The sequence below is a fragment of the Hakea prostrata genome, chromosome 8 (assembly GCF_041222555.1).
Source record: "Hakea prostrata isolate BN-2017 chromosome 8, UWA_Hpros_2, whole genome shotgun sequence".
Taxonomy (NCBI): Eukaryota; Viridiplantae; Streptophyta; class Magnoliopsida; order Proteales; family Proteaceae; genus Hakea; species Hakea prostrata.
The window spans coordinates 44,288,970-44,309,319 of NC_142607.1; the positions used below are offsets into that span (position 1 = coordinate 44,288,970).

Genomic DNA, 20,350 nt, shown 5'->3' on the forward strand with positions numbered 1-20,350 from the left:
TCTCGCGCGTCGTCTCTTAAATCCTTGCCGTCGATCTCGTCTCGATACTTTAAACCTTGAGGGACGATGCTCAGGTTACAACAAAAGCCAACAAACTAGATGATGTTGCGCCAGCTATTCGGGCTCAGATTGGCCGGGCTAATAGAAAAGTGGTTCAAAACATCAACAAAAAGTTCGTGCAAAGGAAGATGTAACCCTCCAATGAAAGCATCATAATATAACGGATATAAATCGTTCGAGGGATAATTCACCCGATCAGAGTCACCCAGAAGGACAACTTCGTAACCATCGGGAATGGAAAAATTGGAAAGAAATCTATCAAGATTGGAGGAAGAAAGGGAACAGGGACTAAATTCAGGCCCCAACGTATTTTGAACATAGTCAACATGCCAAGGGGTCCAAGGCTGAGCTTGAGTTAATGCCAAAGCTTGGGCATCTAATTTCTTCCTATCCGGCTTATTAGGAATGGCACTCCGAAATCCACTCGGGCACTAAAAAGGCAGTCGAAGAGAAGTCCTTGATCGGGATGGGAAAACCGTAGAAGTAGATGGAAGATTAAGGGAAGAAGTGGCTGTTGATTCTGGACGAAGAGTACTGGTGGCGGAAACGGAAAGGGTGGCTAACTCATCCTCAGGTTCAGAGGCATCCTCAGAAGCCTCCTTAGGAATCTCATCACCCGGGACTTCTCCGGCCAAGATCGGGACCTCAGGGTTTGGACCTTGGGTAGTCAGGGTAGAGGCTAAACCCGCCTTAAATTGACGAGCTAACTCAATGATCTCCATATAGGGCCTTGGATCATCATCCAGGGGACTTTCAAGCGGGGAATGCGATACTAGCCGATATGTACCATATTTGACCCTTCATCCGAAGATTGTTCGTGTAAGTCCTTCAGACGATCCCCTATGAGGTTAATAGCTCTTGTCTGATCGTTGTCGCCCTCACTAGCATAACCCTCATGGGCACGACATTTTCTTTCACGTTCCTTAGGAATGGGAATACTAGGCTCGTATCTAAACCCACCCTTCGGCATCATGATTGGGGAGGTAAACTTACTGATGAAGGAAAGTAGGATTGCACTCAAGAAGCCTGGTCGGGATCGATATTGGTCGAGAGTGATGAAAATGATAGAATGAAACAAAAATAGAAAGGAAGTATTTATACTACTAGAAGAAGAAAAATAGTCTTAATCGTACAGTCGTGAAGCTACGAAATCAACGGTTCATAATGAGAGACATTTGAACTTCCCGAGGCCATCATTATGATCATTTGCTCTGACCATTGACGTGGCAGCACCAGACTAGAGCATAACAATTTGGGGAACCCCAATCATAACGGTTAACTCCTCAGGGTGGGAGCAATTAATGAACACTTCTCAAACATATCCCGGAAGGCTATCCCACACAATGCACTCATTGTATGGGATAGGGGGCTAGTGATACGGGAAGTTTTGTACCCAACTTATCTAGAACCCGAGTGGGGCTAAACCAGATACTCAGTTGGGACCTTAACCGACCAACTAAGTAAAGGCGTCACTTACAATGGACCTGTATGGCAACAATGCCCTAAATAGAAGGTCAACTACAAAGATGATCAGGCGGAATAACCGACGAAGGAGCACGGTCAAGGAAGATATGGCGGCCACCATCGGGGAAGCCTGCCTATCCTTGATAGGTAATCTGTACATTATTTAAATAAAGACTCACCCTTCCGATAAGCAACGAATACATTCTGAACATGACCTTGTGTAGCTCTTGCACGGGATCTTAATCTGTTCACCGTCTGACTTAGCCATCGGAGGCGGTTACCTGGCAATCGAGCCGGACCACGTCTAACCTTTCTTGTAGGACTCATCATCTCCGGAGATAGTTTACCAAAAAAAAAAAAATCATCTCCGGAGATAAAGGGGCTCAGTCGGCATCTGGATCATAACTGAGACACATCAGCATATTAAATTCTATGCATCTAACACAGAGCATTTCTATTGTACTAAATTAATGTTTTTATGTTATTTATGCACTTATTTTCTATGAGGTTATGCACTTGTTCACGAAGGTTTCTATAATTTTATGCTTCCTTGTATTTTATATTTCCGTAATTTTCTGTGAGATTATTAGAATGCAATTTTTTTCTTCTGGTTTCCGTAATTTTATCTTTCTCAATGAAAAGAATCAAGATTTCAGTTTTCTTGAACCAATCTTATTATGGAGCCTTTTGCTTCTTTTTTGTCTTCAATCACTCATCTTACAGATAATCTTGCTTTCAGTTGGGTCAACATTTTCTGCGTTGAGAGTATTTAATGTTGCACTAGTTGGTACCATGGTTTTCTCAAGTTATGTTGTTTACTACATGGATAATTTTTTTTTTGCCCAAAAGAAAAAAACCCATGAAATTTCTCTATTTTGATGATTCTTCTAGATCTATTATTAGATAGATGACTTGATTAGAAGATGCAGTTCTGATCCGTATATTTGGGCTTCTATGTTAATCTATTGGGATATTGTCTACTTGTTGTTCTCCATCTTAAGGGTGCTCAGGACCTCAGGTGTACATTTGAAGTCTGAGTGGTGCCGTGAACAAATTAGGTGTTGCATTGAAGCTGACATCTTTTAATGGTTTGTTTAGGTTGGGGTGTGATGGATAAGTTCCCAAATTTGGTGTAGATATGGTATTACTTCCAGTTTAAACATTTTGGTTCTAGAAGATATTGTTTTGCCCAATGCAGTTCAACTTATTTTTCACTTTTAAAAAATGAAGATCTTCTTTCCTGTATCAATAAATCTTGGCTTACTTGCATGGTTGCATGGAAGATCTCCGTTAGTGAAGAAGAAGAAGAGAACAGAAAAGAAGGAAAAAAAGGAGAATTCAAGCTGGATATGCGTCTCTCCTTTTCTCTTTATGGTTCAATTGTAATGATATATTATTAGGCCTGACTGATTAAGTTCAAGTAGAAGCCCGATTCAAATTAAAATACAATTGATATTACAATCAAGGTTCGACATGTCGGCCCATGTTGTCGTGTCGACCCCGCGCCGGCGACTGCGCATGTCGCCAGTCGGTCGACTTTTGGCGGGGTTTGTGATCGACCCTTGTTTCGAAGGGTATTTTAGGTCATTTTGACATGAAATTTGACGTGTAACTTAATTCGAGGTCAATAAACATATTGATAGTGTTATTTTGACCTAAAACATCACCTAACCTAAAGTTTATAATTGGCACATGTCTGGCTATATGCGGGCAAACCTGGAAGTTTGGAAAATTCATATAAACTAATGTAAATATGCAAAGAGAACATAAATACACAATTAGTAAATAGATGTACTAAAGTTTACAATTCATTATACAATTATGTTGAGTATGGCTCATGCTTCACATATTGTTGCTGACGGACATGGGGTCCGGGGAGGCCGCTCCGGCGGGGGTGTGGGGGCAGCGCCCTCGGAGCAAAGCGAACGAAAAATCGGCGAAAAACAAACGAAAGGCTGTTATATATGGCGAATGTAGCAATCGCCGACACAGGGCGATATGTCACCGACTTATTGTTTTATCGGTGTCACTGGGGGGTGTCGTGTTGCTGTCGGCGATACACCGACTTATTGCTTTATCGGTGTCACTGGGGGGTGTCGTGTCGCTGTCGGCGATATATCGCCCACATGAGGACTTGTTACAATAGCCCTATATGTCCGCCAACCGTGGCCCGCGAGCCTAGACTGCCGTAATTAAATAGACCATGGAAGGTCCAGCTTTTTCGGACCAATTGGCCTGGTTAGGCCCGACTGAGACTGGCTTAACTTGACCAATTGACACCCCTAGTTCTTAATGTTAGGGTGATGGATTTGATGCCATATGGAATAATCTTCACTTCAAATATAAAACTATTAATGTTTAAAAATTAAAATATAAATTAGTAATTTCAAAATAATAATAATAATGTTAATTTTTGACGTGGAAAGCACAAAGCTAGCACCAACTCCACTAAGCAAAAGTCAATCCAGGCCGCCATCTTCTAGAATCCCTTCTGCGTCGGCAGTGGAAATTGTGGGATTGATAATCCACGTGTTTCGTAAGGATCGCTGGGTTGGATCGGACGTGGTGGTGGATCGTCTTGTGTTCTCCTAATCGGCGTCTCTACTCACAGTTGATTCGGTTGCGATCGAATCCCCGGTGCGATATGCAATTTAGAAGCGCGTATCGTATGAATGAAGAGATTCCGAGACCTCAATTCGACACGCAACCCGTCGTATGAACCGGAGTTGAGTTGAGTTTGATATAATCCTGTTTTGTGGCCCAACGAACAATTCGTTTTTTTGTTTGTTCTCTAGAGACGAGGAGGCGTCTTCGAATCGGCGAAGAAAATGTGTCCCTTGAGGTTGATTCTGATCTTCCTCTCCGCCACACTCGCTGGATTTTTCGTTTTGAGAAATCTCAAATCCAAACCTGAATCTTCGCTTTCCGACGAATCTGACTCTTCTCCCGAAGAATCATCAAAAGAAGCAGCAGCATCATCATCATCATCGCCTTCCAAACCTCTATCAACAGAGGTAGCAAAAGTGATATCTACATTACGCATTGGATTTGATTTGGTTTCCTTGTAAATTGTATTTTGCTTTCTCTCTAAAGCTTCTGCCTTCCCTTGTTGACAGGTTTGTTCTTCTATCAGTTCCGGATTCTGGACTTTAATTGATATGGCTAGTGGACGGTACCTTTGGAGGAATTTGGTATCTTCAAAGCGTTCTGATTGATTAACCTGTTCTGTTTCTTCTTCTTTTTTCCCCCCCAGGCCCCATTTAGTACAGAATCTGGGGTTCAGGTCTGCTTGCGCCACATGTGTTGTTTTCATTGTTGTTATCTTCTTCTGTCAGTGGTGAATGTCAGTGTGTGAATCTTCCTATTTTCAGAATTCCCTGTAATCTGTCTTGTGTAATTCCCTGTAATCTGTCTTGTGTAAGTTGTTTCTCTTCTCAGTTCACACGTTTCTGTATATATATTCTCTCTTTGTTCTTCCACCCTTGAATGTATGGTTCTGAAACAGTGAAGGAGAAACTTTGCTCTATTTTTCGTCAATTATTGCCTTTTCTTTCGCATGATAACTGAAATAATAATTAGTCTATAAAAGAAATATGCAGGAATCCTGTTTTGATGTTGCAATTTCTGTATTTAAAACATTGAATCCATGAATATAATTGAACATCATGCAACTAATCCTGAAACCACTTTCCTCCTTTTAAGATTATCTGAGAACCAATGTCCCTTTGGCTGTTGTTTGATTTTCTCCAATTGGTATCAGTTCTTTTTCCTTACTTCCTCAGTTCAGTTCTTCGCATCCTCTTTCTCTTCTGCTCCAAGTATTCAACATGGCTGCCTTGAAGGAGACATCTTAAGTGCTAGGAATTGGTTCACCTCATGACTTTCTCCAGTATATGGCTCTCTGCCCTTGGGTTTAAGAAGAAACTTTCACAGGTAAAGTCCTGAAATTTATCTATTATAAATAGCTCTGGCTATTGAATGGGTTAATATGATATTCTTTGAATGTCATGGTTCTGAAGTCTTTCCAGCTTTCATCAATATATCGGTAAATGCTATCTTCCCCTAGGATGTGTTGTGGCGATGGAAACTTTAGGCAGATGTTTGTTTCTCAGTAACCAGTCATAGGAGATGAGCAGAGGTAGCAAGATCAAATTTGGGCAATGTGCTTTGCCCTCATATTTGAAATTGATCAAAGTGTAAATTGGCAACTAAATGTTGTTCTTAGTGACAGTTTGAAGCTGGAGCTTCATCCAATTGTTATTGCAATACATAAAATCATTAGAATTTGTAACCCCACTATTTAACCCCGAAAGACATTGCCATTGGTAATGATGATAGAGCATTTTTGTGTTTTGATGAATTCCAAAGAACATTCCCTTGATAAGCATTGATGTCATGTTAGAACCAAGAGACCGGCCCACACGATCGAAGAAACAATATATAAATATTCTTTATGCGATCCCCGTGTGTCACTTTCGGGGGTGGGGGCTTCCTGGTTTTGGCCCCCTTGCGCGTTCTTCCTCCGATCACACTCTTGTCCGGGCCTCCCGGTCTCTTCGGAGTCCGGGTATCCCCCGTGGACGGGTTTTCTCCTGTTTTCTTCTGTTTTCCCAAACGGTGGCCTCTGTTCGGCTTACTCTTTTCTCTCGTTCGGGGGTTTTGTCCTGCCCGCCCCGTCCCCGTCCCCCGCGGGTTGCTGGGTGGCCCTTCCGCCCTGTCCCCTGCTCTCTCCCCCCTTGGGCTTTCGTTTTTCTTTCTTCGCTCCTCCGTGTGGCTCGCTTGGTTCTTCCCTTTCTCCGGTCCTTGCGTCCTCCTGGGTGGTTTTTGTTTTGCTTTCTTGTTTTTTTTTTTTTTTTTTCCCGTCATCAAGTAAAGCATTGCTAGAAAAGTCAAAACTGAAAACAATTCCATCTCATCATTTCTTAGAAATTAGAATCAGTTGTGATTTTGGTAATTCCCAACTTAGGCTGGAGTAATAGTCTGACAAAACCTGCTCAACTAACGCACAACCACTTCTAACAACTTCCAACTAACAGATTCCCCTTTTCACTTACAAGGTTTAGTTTATCTGCTCCTCCCCCCCCCCCGCCACACCAGCGAGCAGATCCTGTACATCCGGGCTGGGTGTGAGACTGGACGGACAATGCCCTGCCTATGGGAGTCTTATTAGTAGTAATTAAAGATCAGCCGATTGTGGTCCTTATTCAGGATTAAGTTCCTATTGATAATTCAATTCTACTCTATCAAATTATAAATATCAACAACTTGTCCAATTTTTATCTGCTTTTTCTTGTGTGGTAAAAATTATCATTGATAATGAAGCTTAAAGAGTATGGTATAACCTAAAGGTAGGATGAATGAAATAAAAGGCTGCCGCTCACAAATAAAATCAAATCTCTGCCAGCTTTACTGATAAATCGATTGAACCTCTACCAAGATTTCTCGAGTTCCATCTAATTTTGTAGCAATTTTTGAGTCTTAACATGAATACAAATCCTTGGCCAAAACATGAAGGAAGTAGAGGAAATATAATGTTCAATGTGGTTTTATTTTGGGTCATACCAAGGACCAACCTTGCAACATCTGAAGATCAAGCTCCCCTACTTTGTGATTTCATGTTCTCATTGTGTGCCCTATGAGTGGGGTGGAGGGGTTGCCAAGATTCATCTGATCAATGATTCCATTGTAGATGCTCTTGAAAGAATATGGTTATAGTTATTCAATTTGGCTCTTTGGATTTGAAAATTAAGTTGTGAAGCTAGTGCTCGCAAGGGTTTTCTCATTTCTGTTATAAGCAAGTAAATATCATTTCTAATTAAAAATTGTTGGGGATAAGATGTCTTGTATTCCGTGGTTGCACCGTTGCACTAGTCTGTTGATTCCTTAGGGCAATTAAAAAAAGGCTGTTAGGACCAAAGGTTAATTTGCTATATTACCTATTTTGTGCTTCTTAATATGCTTGTAGTTAGGGTTCTTATGTGATTAAAGTGAGAGGAGGCGTAAGCAATCTTGCTGAATCACATGAATCATTGCGTGTATCTGGTGAAATTGTCTTTTGCATCTGTGATGTTCTTTCCTTTCCAGCAGCTTGAACCTCATTGTGAACTTCTTTTCAACAAAATACATGAAACACACTGCTGGTTGCCCAAGCTTGCCAGTGCATATGAAAGCCCAAGTTTGTCCAATGGAAGAACTTCCCTGCTACATGGTAGGTGGACAAAATTTAGAGGACAACGAAGATGACTGGGAAGCTGAAAATGGATCTGATTCTGCATCAGTAACACTGATGGGTAAAGAAGTTCACAATTTTGCCAAACATCATTGTGGAATTCAAATGACTGCTGCTTATGTAGATACCTGAAGGAAAGAAGATAATCATTTTGGAGAGCCCACGAGCTCCTTCACTTCAAAAGGAGATCACAGAGTCCCTGTTTGTTCTGGTGATTTTAGCAGAACTAGATCCTCTGGCACTAAAGAATCAGATCAGCCAAGCAAGCTGCAGAAAATGATCAATCACCATCAACTGATGGTCTTATCTCCTCTCTTGAAGTTGATATGATAAATTCGTGGACTCCCTCCCCTGTAGAGAGCTTCGGAGCTTCCTCAGTTTTTCCAAAATTTATTGACATAACAGAGTGACCTGTTTTGATTCACTTATGAAATGTTGGCTATAAAACCTGCTGCTCAAAGGTGAAATGCAATTTCTGGCTCTGAAATAAGCATTTGTTTCTTCTATGTATCGTGTCTAAATTATGAATTTGTTTTCCCTATAAGAAAAGTTTATCATCTGATTGCGCTGTTTGGACTGAACAGTTTGAATGGAACTACTTTGTGTTTTCGTGTGCAAGCTATTTAGGAAAGAACGCTGTCAGGGCCTTAGAAGAGTATAACAGCTTCATGGTAGATTATCTTGGGTGAACAATGTATTCAAAGTATGAGGAGTGGATCCAATATAAGATTATCATGGAATAAAAAGGAGGAAGAGAAAAAAAAGAAAAAAGAAGAAGGAAAATGTAGGAGAAGCATCCCAAGTCATTTGGTTGAGTTGGAATAATCTAGAAAGAGGAGAAAGAGGGAAAGTTGCAGACAATCTAGTAGGTGAGGGGTTTCCTTCACCCTGCGCTACTACACTACTGTCTACGGCTCAGCTGCTTTTGTTTCTGTTGTTGCTGTGGATAGCTAATATGCTAATTACTTAATAGAAACTTCTTACCTTGAACTCCCTACATGGGTTTCAGGACACTCTCAGTTTCTGTAGCTGATGTGAATTACAAATTCTCATTAGCCAGAAATCTACTAATTATGAAAGTAGAAACTAATTACCTACGATGAAGATCTACAAATAAAATTTTCTTTGCTAGGCTGATGACCCAACAAGAAGGCTAAAACTGTGGTCATAAAAATCATGGATGCTGCTTTTGCAGCCCAAACTCAGATCATGCCTTCTTCTTCTTTGAATGTATCCTCAGATATGCATCTTTTTGATAGGAAAAATTACTGTATCTAAAGCAACATGCGATGTTCTTGAACACACACAGCTTTAGCCAAAATCATCTAACATATTAGTTGGTCTTGACACTCATAATGATATGGTTTCATCAATAGATAATCAAATACCGCCTTTAGCCTACTTTTTCCTTTTTCTCTTTGGCAATATGTAATTACTTTTACCTGTTCTCTATCAGAAACTTTGTTTCTTGGATGCCGATGCAATATTAATCAGAAAAGAGTATAACTTAGAAGCCTCTTCTACCATCTATAAGCAAAGTGGCAGATATCTATAATGATGAGCCCATGGCGAGAACCTTATCATTCTTCTCAGTGATAAATCTTTTAATTGGCTGGATGCTTCAAAAGAGACCCTCTGTGTTATTACATAAGCTTGTGAACATGCTTTGCAACATCATCTAAAATTTCACGTTAAAAATCCTATTCTTCCCCAAATCTTCAGGCTCCAATGATTCTTAACGAACTTCCAAAGATTTTTCATCAAAATGTTCCATATTAGACATAAAATTTGTTCAGAAACCACTGAAAGGATCACAAACTTGAGTTTTGTATTCGTGCAGAGACTGCCAATGAGTGAAAAATCAGAAACCCTTTTGAAGTTTCAATAGTAATCCAAATCAAACATCTACTCAACTGTGGGACCACCTAAGGGTGGAGTTGAGCTGGTTTCTCTTCATTAAGGTCTGTTGTCACAGAAACTCCACTTTTCGGTTCAACCACCTTAGTTGTTGGACCAATTGCCTGTAGACAAGCAAACAGATGAGAGTGGGCCCCCTCTGAGGACGAGAAGCCACTTTTGAAAAGTAAGTCAGATTCTAGATGACATAAACCTTTCCAGGGAAGGGGAAAGTTAATGGACTTGAGAATGATACCAAGATGTTAGGTGTAGAAGTTAATAAATGCCCTTCGTTCTCCCTTTACTGTTATATAAAGGAAGTTGGATGGAAGATCCAACCCCCCTCCTCCTCACACTTGATGGCTTTGTTTACGAAGGTAGTAGGTGTTGTGCCAAGTGTCACTTTCAAATGTGACCTGTTTTTCTCTAGGAAATGACCAAAAGTCATTTTCGGGGATCTCATATACTGCACATATCTTGTATTGCTCATTTAATATATATGTACGATGCATTAAAATGTCACATTTAATACCTAGGCACGTGCTTCTGTTGGGGATGGATGGGGGCTTGCCATGTCCCATCCGTGAAGTGGATGCCGACAAGCACTCCGGAGATTTAGGTGGGATTTATCCTTGTCAACTGATGAGTATACTCTAGTGGGTCTCTCCTTGGTCCAACAAATTCTGTTGAGCCGTACGTGTTGGTTTTCTTTCGGTCCAACCAGTTTGGGTTTCGGTTTGGATATGTGGGGAATTTCTTGACATAAAGTCCTTGCTGCTTAGCTTCTCTTGCAGAACAAAGAATTAAAGAACTGAAAAGGAAAAAGGAAAAAAGTCAAATTATATTGGCGGGTGGTGGGTGGTCTGTGTGGTTAGTGGATCAAAAAGTGAAGCGTGTGAAAGGTGTGCACTAAAATATTAAGACAAAAGAACAGGCACTCACCAACTCACCAACCACTATATAGTGAGAAAGGTTAGAATTTGAACACCAGAGGGTAGCTGTCGTTGTCTTCTTTCTCCATAAATTTCTTATGGTTAGGTTTGCATTGAATTTGTAAGGTGATGAGAAAAGAGATAAAGTAAATGGAGAACAATGTGTATCCAACATCAATTTGTATAAAAAAAATAAAAATAAAAAAAATAGCAGTGTGGTTTTTTTTAAACCTTTTTTTGGTTGATTGAAACTTTGAAAGTAAACTTTTATTAAGCATTCTAAGGAAACATTCTTAGAGGTATAGAGAAATGGGTTTGCAATGAAGGGGGTGGAGAGAGTCACCAAACTTTTGACAATCTAAATTGTTTTGAACCCTTAGCCAAATATTCGATCAGTTAAGATAAAATATGGTCACATAAGCTGTAAAATAATGGGTATAAATGTCAAATCTTATTAAAAACTAACTCTTCAATCCCTATTTATTCACTCATCTTTTCTTTCTATTTATCTCTTCTCTTTCGTGGGTTAAGAAAATTAAAAAAAGAAAAAAAATCTTATTAGATATTCAAAGTTTTATTTTTAATTAAAAACTAACTTTTCAATCCTTATTTATTCTCTTCTAGGTTCTTTTTCATTTTTTTTCTTCCCTATTTATTCTCTTCTTTTTCTATAAACGAGGGTTAAGGAAATTCTTGAAAAAAAATCTTACTAGGTATTCAAAATTTCATTTTTAATTAGAAACGAACTCCTTAATCCCTATTTATTCTCTCCTATCTCCTCTTTCCTCTCTCCTTCCTTTCTTCTTATTTATTCTCTTTCATTTTTATAAGCGTGTGTTAAGGGCCTGTTTGGTTACATGAATCTAGAGATTTCAAATCTTTGGATTCATGAATCTGAGAATTATACCTGTTTGGTTGTAAAAATCTCTAGATTCATGAATTCTATAGATTCACCTTTTTACACTAAAAACGTGAATCTGTAGATTTATGGGTAAGGGGTGAAATCCAGAGATTTCAAAAAAGCTATACATTTGCACATTCACAAAAATCAACGTCGATCAAAATAGTTTTTTAGGATGAATCCACATATTTCATTCCACAACCAAACACTTAATTTTATAAATTATGACTTCATAGATTTGAAGTCTATAGATTTGAAATCTCTAGATATTTGAGATCATCAGACTCTTGTAACCAAACAGGCCCTAAGAAAATTTGAAAAAAATTATACTCGAAAATTAGATACTCTTTATCTTTCTCAATTTATTTATGTTTCTCTTTTTCTCCTTTTTTTTTTTTGTTATTCTTTTTATTTGATTTTATATTCTATGCTTCTTTATTTCTTCTGCAATTTTTGTTATTTGATTTTGTATTGTGATTTGTGAATAAAATGTCTATAGTTAGTAAGGTAATTAACTACTATTGGTTTGCATCTCTTACTTAAAAAAAAATTGGTTTATATTTCCTATCAAAGAAAATTTTAGCTTGCATCTAACTTTTTAGGGTCCACACAATATGTGTGTCAAAACAGCATTGATGCTTTTCCAACGGAAATGTTATCTGGCTTTCATTCTTCGACACCCCCAATATTGAATCCTGGGTCCACCCCTGCAATATCAGCGTTATGTATTGAATTTGATTTGGTTTCTTTATAAATTGCATTTTGCTTTTTTTTTTCTAAAGCTTTTGCATTCTTTGAATTGACAGGTTTGTTCTTCTACTGGTTCCCCATTTTGGACTTTAGTTGATATGGCTAGTGGAACGTACTTTGGAGAAATTTGGTCTCTTCAAAGCGTTATGGATCTCATTTTTCTCCAAAATTTAATCATACTTGTAGTGTTTGCTGAAGTAAGGTATTCCGCGGTCCAACTTCTTAGTCAAAGAAAAGCAAGCAATAGGAAGCTTCAATAGATTTGAATTGATTGACTTACCAACCACCACAAATCCAAAGTAGGTCTTTGTCGTGTAAGAGATGGCTAAATCGTTCTATTTATACTTCCTTTTGTTTTAGCATTGAAAGTATGAGTTTTTTTTTTGTGATCTATCTGGTTTGAAAAAAAAAAATGGGGCAGTGTTTGGTGAAATGCTTTTGGGTTCTTGTAGTTTTGTTACTCCAATATCATTGGTGTTGTCTTGGTTGCTTGGAAGAGGAGAGGATTGCTCTCTTAAAATTCAAGGCTTCTTACAATTGGAACGAGATTCTTTATGGAGATCCCTTTCCATCTTGGGTTTTGGAGAAAAAGAATAATAGTAACAGTGGTAGGGGCGATTGTTGTTCTTGGGAGCGAGTCCAATGTCATGCTACCACTGGACGAGTCATCGAACTCTCCCTTGAAGATATTGCCGGAGCATATGAAGATTATCGTCAGAAAAACATCTGCTATTTAAATGTCACCATATTTTCTACCTTCAAAGAACTGCGATACCTCAACTTATCATACAATTCTTTTGATGGTTGGATCGAGAATGAAGGTATACTTTATATTTGAAGAGATTATGCATGCATGCACATATTGATGGTTAATTAAGTTTATATATATATATAATCTTGCAGGTTTTGAAAGACTGGCTGGGTTGAGAAAGCTAGAAGTCCTTGACCTATCAGGAAATAACTTCAACGAAAGCATCCTTCCATCGTTGGCTGAACTCAAGTCCCTTAAGACTTTGTCCCTTCACAGTAACCTTTACTCGCAAGGATTACATTTGGAAGGTGAACAATTATTTACATGAAGAGAGCAGAATAGTTCACTTGGTATTATTCCTTACTTCATTTTTCATATCATTGGTGCAGAAATTCTATCTACTTTGCATAACCTGAAATCATTGGATCTATCTTATACTGGTCTAGAGACCTCTTCGCGAATAATACAAGGTAGTAACCATACATATCATATACCCTTTATATTTATTTTATGTTTTTTTCCCGTTTGGTGGAACAATAGAGCTTAAGAACTTATTGTAATAACTAGTAGCACTTGGTTAGTCTAATCTATTCACCTCTTTACTCACATAATTTTTTGTAGGCTTGGCAAGTTCAGTTGGAGTGGGTAAGCTTGAGGCTTTATACTTAGATGGTAACCAATTTGACAACACTATACTTCCATTTTTGGGTACATTGACATCCCTAAGGACCCTATCCCTTCTTCACAATTCGTTGGAAGGATCACTTCATATTGAAGGTAAATTAATTAATGTCTCTAGCTAGATGTTTTGCTGATCATAAAATAATATTAATTAAAGAATACCAATTATGTACATGCAATTAATTATTGAGTGTTTAATTTTCTTTCTTTGCTGCAGAATTATCTAATTTGCATAACCTGAAGTCATTGGATTTGAGTCTCAGTGTCGGCAACAGGTCATCCCAAACAATGCAAGGTAAAAAGTAATCCAGAATTGAATAGTGAGCAGTACTTATACATATGTTAAACATGCAATAATTACAACACCTAGCTAACAATCATATAATGATGTTGATAGTTTTGTTTAATTTTCTCAATTGGTTCAGCATTAGGTAAGCTGCATCACTTGCATTCATTGGATTTGAGTTTTGATGAGTTGGAGTGCTCCTCCCTAGCAATATTTCAAGGTAAAATGAATAGTAATGGATATTAATTACTATTAAATGTGCAGTACTTGCATCAACCATTATTTTGATTCTTGTGTTTCTCTTTGACTTATGGTGCAGAATCAGCTAATCTGAGTGACTTGCAGTCATTGGATTTGAGTCAAAATAACTTCAAGTGCTCCTCTCAAGCAATATTCCAAGGTAAAAATGAATAGTAATGGATATCATTATTAAAGGTGCAGTACTTAAAAGTTTGCTTGGATTGGAAAGCTTGAGACTCTATACCTAGATTTAACAACATTATACTTCCATTTTTGGGTACAATGTCATCCCTTAGAACCCCCTATCCCTCCATTACAATTCGTTGGAAGGGTCATTTTATATAGAAGGTAAATAAATTAATGTCTCTAGATGTTTTTCCGACTATGAAACAATATTAATTAATTAAATAATAGCTACATTAACTATTATGTGTTTTTCATTCTTGTTGCAGAGTTATCTAATTTGCATAACTTGAAGTCGTTGGACTTGAGTGACAATCAGTTAAATGGGTCATTCCAAACAATGCAAGGTAAAAAGAAGAAGGACCCAAAATTGAGTATTTAGCGGTTAAGCGTGAAGTGATTGCAACACCTAACAATTAAATGATGATGATGTTTATATATGGTTCTCTTTCCCTTTCCCAAACGGTTCAGCTTTAGGTAAGTTGCATCACTTGCAGTCACTGGATTTGGGGATGAATAACTTCGAGTGCTCCTCCCTAGCAATATTTCAAGGTAAAATTAAATGAATAGTAATGGATACCATTATTAAAGGTGTAATACTTACATCAACCATTATTTTGATTCTTGTATTTTTCTTGAAATATGATGCAGAATCAGCTAATCTAAGTGATTTGCAATCCTTGGATTTGAGTGGGAATAACATGAATTGCTCCTCTCAAGCAATTCGAGGTAGGATTTAATCTCCCCTGAACAAGGTCAACAAAAAAGTGATACATTAGGAACTATTATGGTTGTTGTAGTGGTAGAGGTAATTTATTTCATTTACTTTTGCAGCTTTGTGTGGATTGAAGAGGCTTCAAAAGTTGTACCTCAGTGCGAACAATTTTGAAGGGGAACTTCCTCTGTGTCTCAAAAATCTGACATCCCTTACAGAATTAGATTTGTCTCAAAACCAATTTAGAGGAAACATCCCATCATCTCTCATAACTAGTCTCTTATCACTTTCATATATTAATTTGAGAGACAATGACTTTGAGGGCACATTCACATTCCAATCCTTTGCTAACCTTTCAAAGCTTGAGGCAATTGACCTTACCAATGCTGGAGACAAATTGGAGATAGGAAGTGATCAACATCTCCCATGGCCTCCTCTTTTCCAATTGAAGCATCTATTCTTGTCGAATTGCAAGTTTAGCAAACAAATGTCTGATGCTATATCCGAATTCCTCTCTAACCAGTACCAATTAAGAGGAGTCGACCTCTCCGGTTGCAACTTGGTTGGTTCTTTCCCGAGTTGGTTACTTGAGAACAATAGAAGGTTGGCAAGTTTATACCTGAACCATAACTCATTGAGGGGTAATTTTCTCTTACCATCCTATGTCCACACTGCTACATGGAACATAGACATTTCAAATAATTGTATCGACGGACTACTTCAAGAGAACATTGGTAACATTTTTCCTTCTATAATGGAATTGAATTTATCAATGAATAGTTTTGAAGGTGGTATTCCTGCATCAATTGGTAATATGAGTTCATTGCAAAATTTAGATTTGTCTAGCAATAAGTTTACAGGTGAAATTCCAAAGCACATGGCCTTAGGTTGCTACCAATTACACTTCTTAGCAATTTCCAATAATAGATTGCATGGTCAAGTTTCTCCTCCACATTTGAACTTTACTTCCTTGCAAGTTTTGAAGTTGGATAACAACTCATTCTCAGGAAATATCTTGAGTGGATTATCCAATTCCAAGTATCTATTGGTGTTAGATATCAACAACAACCGAATAACAGGTAGAATTCCTCGTTGGATAGGTAACCTTACAAGTCTAACTATAATTAACATGGGAGGAAACCTTTTACAAGGAAACATACCAGTGGAATTTCAAACACTCATGTCATTGCAATTGGTAGATCTTTCTCAAAACCATCTTTCAGGATCCATGGTATCAATTTTGAGTTCTACAGAATTAAGGTGTCTACATTTGCAAGGAAATGGATTCAATAGCTCACCATCACATTATTCTACTGTCAACAACTCAAATTTGGTGATATTGGATATGAGAAACAATGATCTAGATGGTGGTATTTCTGATTGGATAAGTCTTGGCTTTATCGGTTTGAGGATCCTTTTGTTGCAAGGGAATCATTTCAGTGGTACAATTCCAAATCATTTGTGCCAATTGAATCATATACGTTTAATGGATCTTTCCCACAATAGCCTATCTGGATCAATACCTCGATGTCTTAACAATATTTCATTTGGGAGAATGCAGGAGGTCAAATCTATGTCCGTAGTACCAATTCAATACGACTTCGTAAACCATGCTCCCATTGAAGACAAACCAGAAGAAATAGAATTCACGACAAAGAGTTGGTCTGGGGTATACAAGGGTGACATACTTAATTATATGTCTGGGTTGGATTTAGCACACAATGATCTGACTGGTGATATCCCACATGAAGTTGGAACCTTAAATGAACTTCATGCCTTGAATTTGTCACACAATCAACTATCTGGTTCCATACCAAAAACCTTCTCCAACCTAAAGCAAATTGAAAGCCTTGACCTGTCCTACAATAGATTGAGTGGAGAAATCCCTTCACAATTGGTTGTACTGAACAACTTGGAGGTTTTCATAGTGGCATATAACAATTTGTCTGGCAAGACACTGGAATTGAAGGAACAATTTTCAACCTTCGACTGTACAAGTTATGAGGGAAATCCATCCCTTTGTGTTCAGCTTTCATCGGATGCCTCTTCCGGCTGCTCCAACTGCTCCAATACCTATGGAGAATCAACCAATAATACAACCACAATATCTTCAGCTGTTGTGGACAGTGAGTCTGGAATTGACATGAGTGCTTTCATTGCTAGCTTTGTTGCTTCATATCTGATTTGCTTGTTGGGAATTGCCACTATTTTCTATATCAATCCTTATTGGAGAAGGATATGGTTTCACTTCATTGAAGAATGCATATACTCATCTTATGATATTCTCTCTGATATTTATTGTAAGATATATATTTATGTAGGTAGATTCCGTTTGTTTATTTGGAAACTCTTATCCAGGTAAATGTTGTTGTAGAATAGGTTATGTATGAGTCAAGTTGGAAGACATCAGATGTAAATATAAATAAAGGATGTACTTTACTTGATTTACAACCTATTATTTGTATTACTATGATTGATTGTTAGTATCAACTATTATCCATAAAAGAATTTGTTAGTATCAATTGTTAACACCAATGCCCAGCCTTGATGTCATGTATGTAAACTAGTTTGCAACCATCAAGTATTCATTCTCTTATGTTTTTCCCCTTATGTGATGACCTTGTTTGATTCTATGGAACTTTGAGAAAAATATTTCATATGAATCGAAGAAAGGAGATAAAATGAAGAAAAATTTAATTAGCTGAAAACAAATTTGTGATTTGAACAACCAATGTTGGAAGATCACTTGGATCTCATACTTGGTTTATGTAGACCGAAGGTTGTGAACGAATTAAGGAGCAATTGTGCTTTCTTGTTGGTTTTGTAGTACCCTTCTAACATCGGCAGTTTACCTACCTAATTATGAAAATAGGATGAACAATACATTTAAAATGTTCTATAGATTTTATGCAAAATTGATGCTTTATGATATGAGACCAGAGTAGCAAATTTTCACATTTGGCTACAAATAAGTTTACAAAATGCTGGTTTTTTTATTTTTTAAATGAAAATAAAAAACATAAGGGGATGCAACTTTAACAAAGAAACAATGTACCCATACCAATAAAGAAAACGGTTGACGAAACTACGTAAACAACTGTGGATGTGCTTCTAGCACAATGGTGGTAACCTCATAGGTAGAAGTAGTAAGTCCAAGGAGGTCTTGGGTTCAAACATTCGTCACTTCACACCTTTACCTACCCCCTTTTCCATCCCCACTGCCTACTACACTTTAATGAGTATATTGGTAATTTTGTATTATAAGATGTAGAATCGAACATAATACTACTAAGAGTATATATATTCCTTATTTAATCAACTCATAGTTTGCTATATATTTTGGACGTCTTTAAAATTTTTCCTAGAATTTATTTATTTCGATAAAAACTTCAAATAACAATAATAATTGTTGTTCCATTGGCTGATTGTATGTGTTGTCATTGTTAGCAACCAAAATACAGTGTGTTCGAAGAGTACATGGCTTGCACTGAAGTGTAGGTCCCATAAAAGGCTTTGGCCATTCACTATATTTTTAGAGGTGATGAACACTCATACAATGGTTTTGGGTACATATGAGAAGATTTAAGTCTTTTTGTGTAAAGCGAAGATTCCTTAAGATGGTGGATTTCATAGGTCACCGCACAAGGATCATGTTAGATGAATTTTTAGATAATTATGCAATTATTTTCTGGGTTCATTCAACTGAAGAAACTTAGTTTATGAAGTCTTCTTTCTGACGCACTTTTTGGATTGTGATTCCTAAATCAAATGAGAAAGTTATGATGTTTATCATGAGAGTGTGTGATATAGAAACAAATATAGGCAATGTAGATATCTGATTAAATTTGCTCTCTGTGATGTTATCTATATTCAGGGGTTCAAAAATTATTTTTAAAGAGTTTGGGGGTCTTTTCCAAAAAAGTTTTATTCTCAGGGAGGAACGTATAATTTTGATAGATTGAATGATGCGAATCTAATGGTTACTAGAAGGACATGGATGAAGATTTGATTTTAAGGGGCGAGATTGATGCGCTTGGTTTTCAAGTGTCCATGACGGAAAAGATTCCATCGCTAGGTGTTTGGTTGGCTGGGAGTATGCATATGTGGTAGAGTGTGAAGTATGACCATAATGATATATCCAGTGTGTTGCATGTTTAAGATAGAATAAAAAAAATTATACTTGAAATAATCTTGTGAGGCCTCGTAAAACTTAAGACATCCAACGGTTCTGATCTCACCCACCATTTTAAAGTGGATATCCAACAATTGTTTGATTAGATTCTTAACAATGTGCTGCAAACCCAGTCTTTCACGAGTGCACCAAGCACATTGAGATTGATTGTCATGTGGTTCGTGATCAAGTTCGACATGGTCTTATTCAACCCACCTCCACCACTAGTGCTGCTCAAGTTACTGACATTTTCACCAAGGCCCTTGGAAAAGATTTATGTCTCAGTCATAGAGGCAAGCTGGGAGTTCTTGACACGTGATGAGGATGATTTTTCATCTTTTCCCTAATTGTCTCTAATTTGAATTCTTTCCATATCATTTCATCCTCTCATTTGAATTTTTTCCATTCATCACTCATCTCATTTGAATTCCTTCAATTCATCATTCTTTACATTTGAATTCTTTCCATACCATCTCATCCTTCCATTTCATCAATATCCTAATTTGGCTTTGGCTTGATTAGGTTTCTCTATTAAATCATTTCCATACAAATATTTCCATGTATTATATTTACATGCAAACATTTCCATGTATTGTATTTCTATGTTTTATATCTTTCTTTTATTGTTCATAATTGCCTAACAACATGGGATATATGCTTTCTATATATTTGAGGTTCTCTCATATGAAATCATTCAACTATTTTTCCCATTGAGATTGTTTCTTAATAGAGTTTGGCCATGCGGTGAAGTAAAGCATTGAAAAAACTGAGTCTGAAATTTGATTATGGCATTTCTAATCATTCTTTGAATATTCAACGATCAGAATTGGCGCATCAGCTTTCACAGTGGAGAAAATACATAATTCTTCATGGAGATATAACATAATCCCGTTGTCAGCTACAGATTGCTACTTGAGGTGTAACTGATAATCCCCGGATCAGTTTCATTGCAGAGGGAAAAGAAGGCTTTCTGGTTGCTAGGTATCTGTGAAAGTCATCACCTTTTCTCATGCAGAAGTGAATGTTCTTTTGGCATTTGGTTGTTCTTCCTTTCCCCCGAAAAGGCAAGCGACAAATCTCAAACTGCTATC

The 20,350-nt window shown here is 37.5% G+C and overlaps 1 protein-coding gene across 1 annotated transcript; it reads left to right on the plus strand.

Annotated features, from left to right (window-relative positions):
- The first annotated feature begins 12,644 nt into the window (after positions 1-12,644).
- Positions 12,645-17,450, plus strand: LOC149008083 (receptor-like protein 13). Its single transcript, XM_089167200.1, has 7 exons — positions 12,645-13,053; positions 13,136-13,291; positions 13,373-13,456; positions 13,605-13,760; positions 13,882-13,959; positions 14,270-14,350; positions 15,208-17,450. The coding sequence occupies exons 1-7, from the start codon at positions 12,645-12,647 to the stop codon at positions 17,448-17,450; spliced, it is 3,207 nt and encodes a 1,068-aa protein (XP_089023326.1).
- The last annotated feature ends 2,900 nt before the right edge of the window (positions 17,451-20,350 follow it).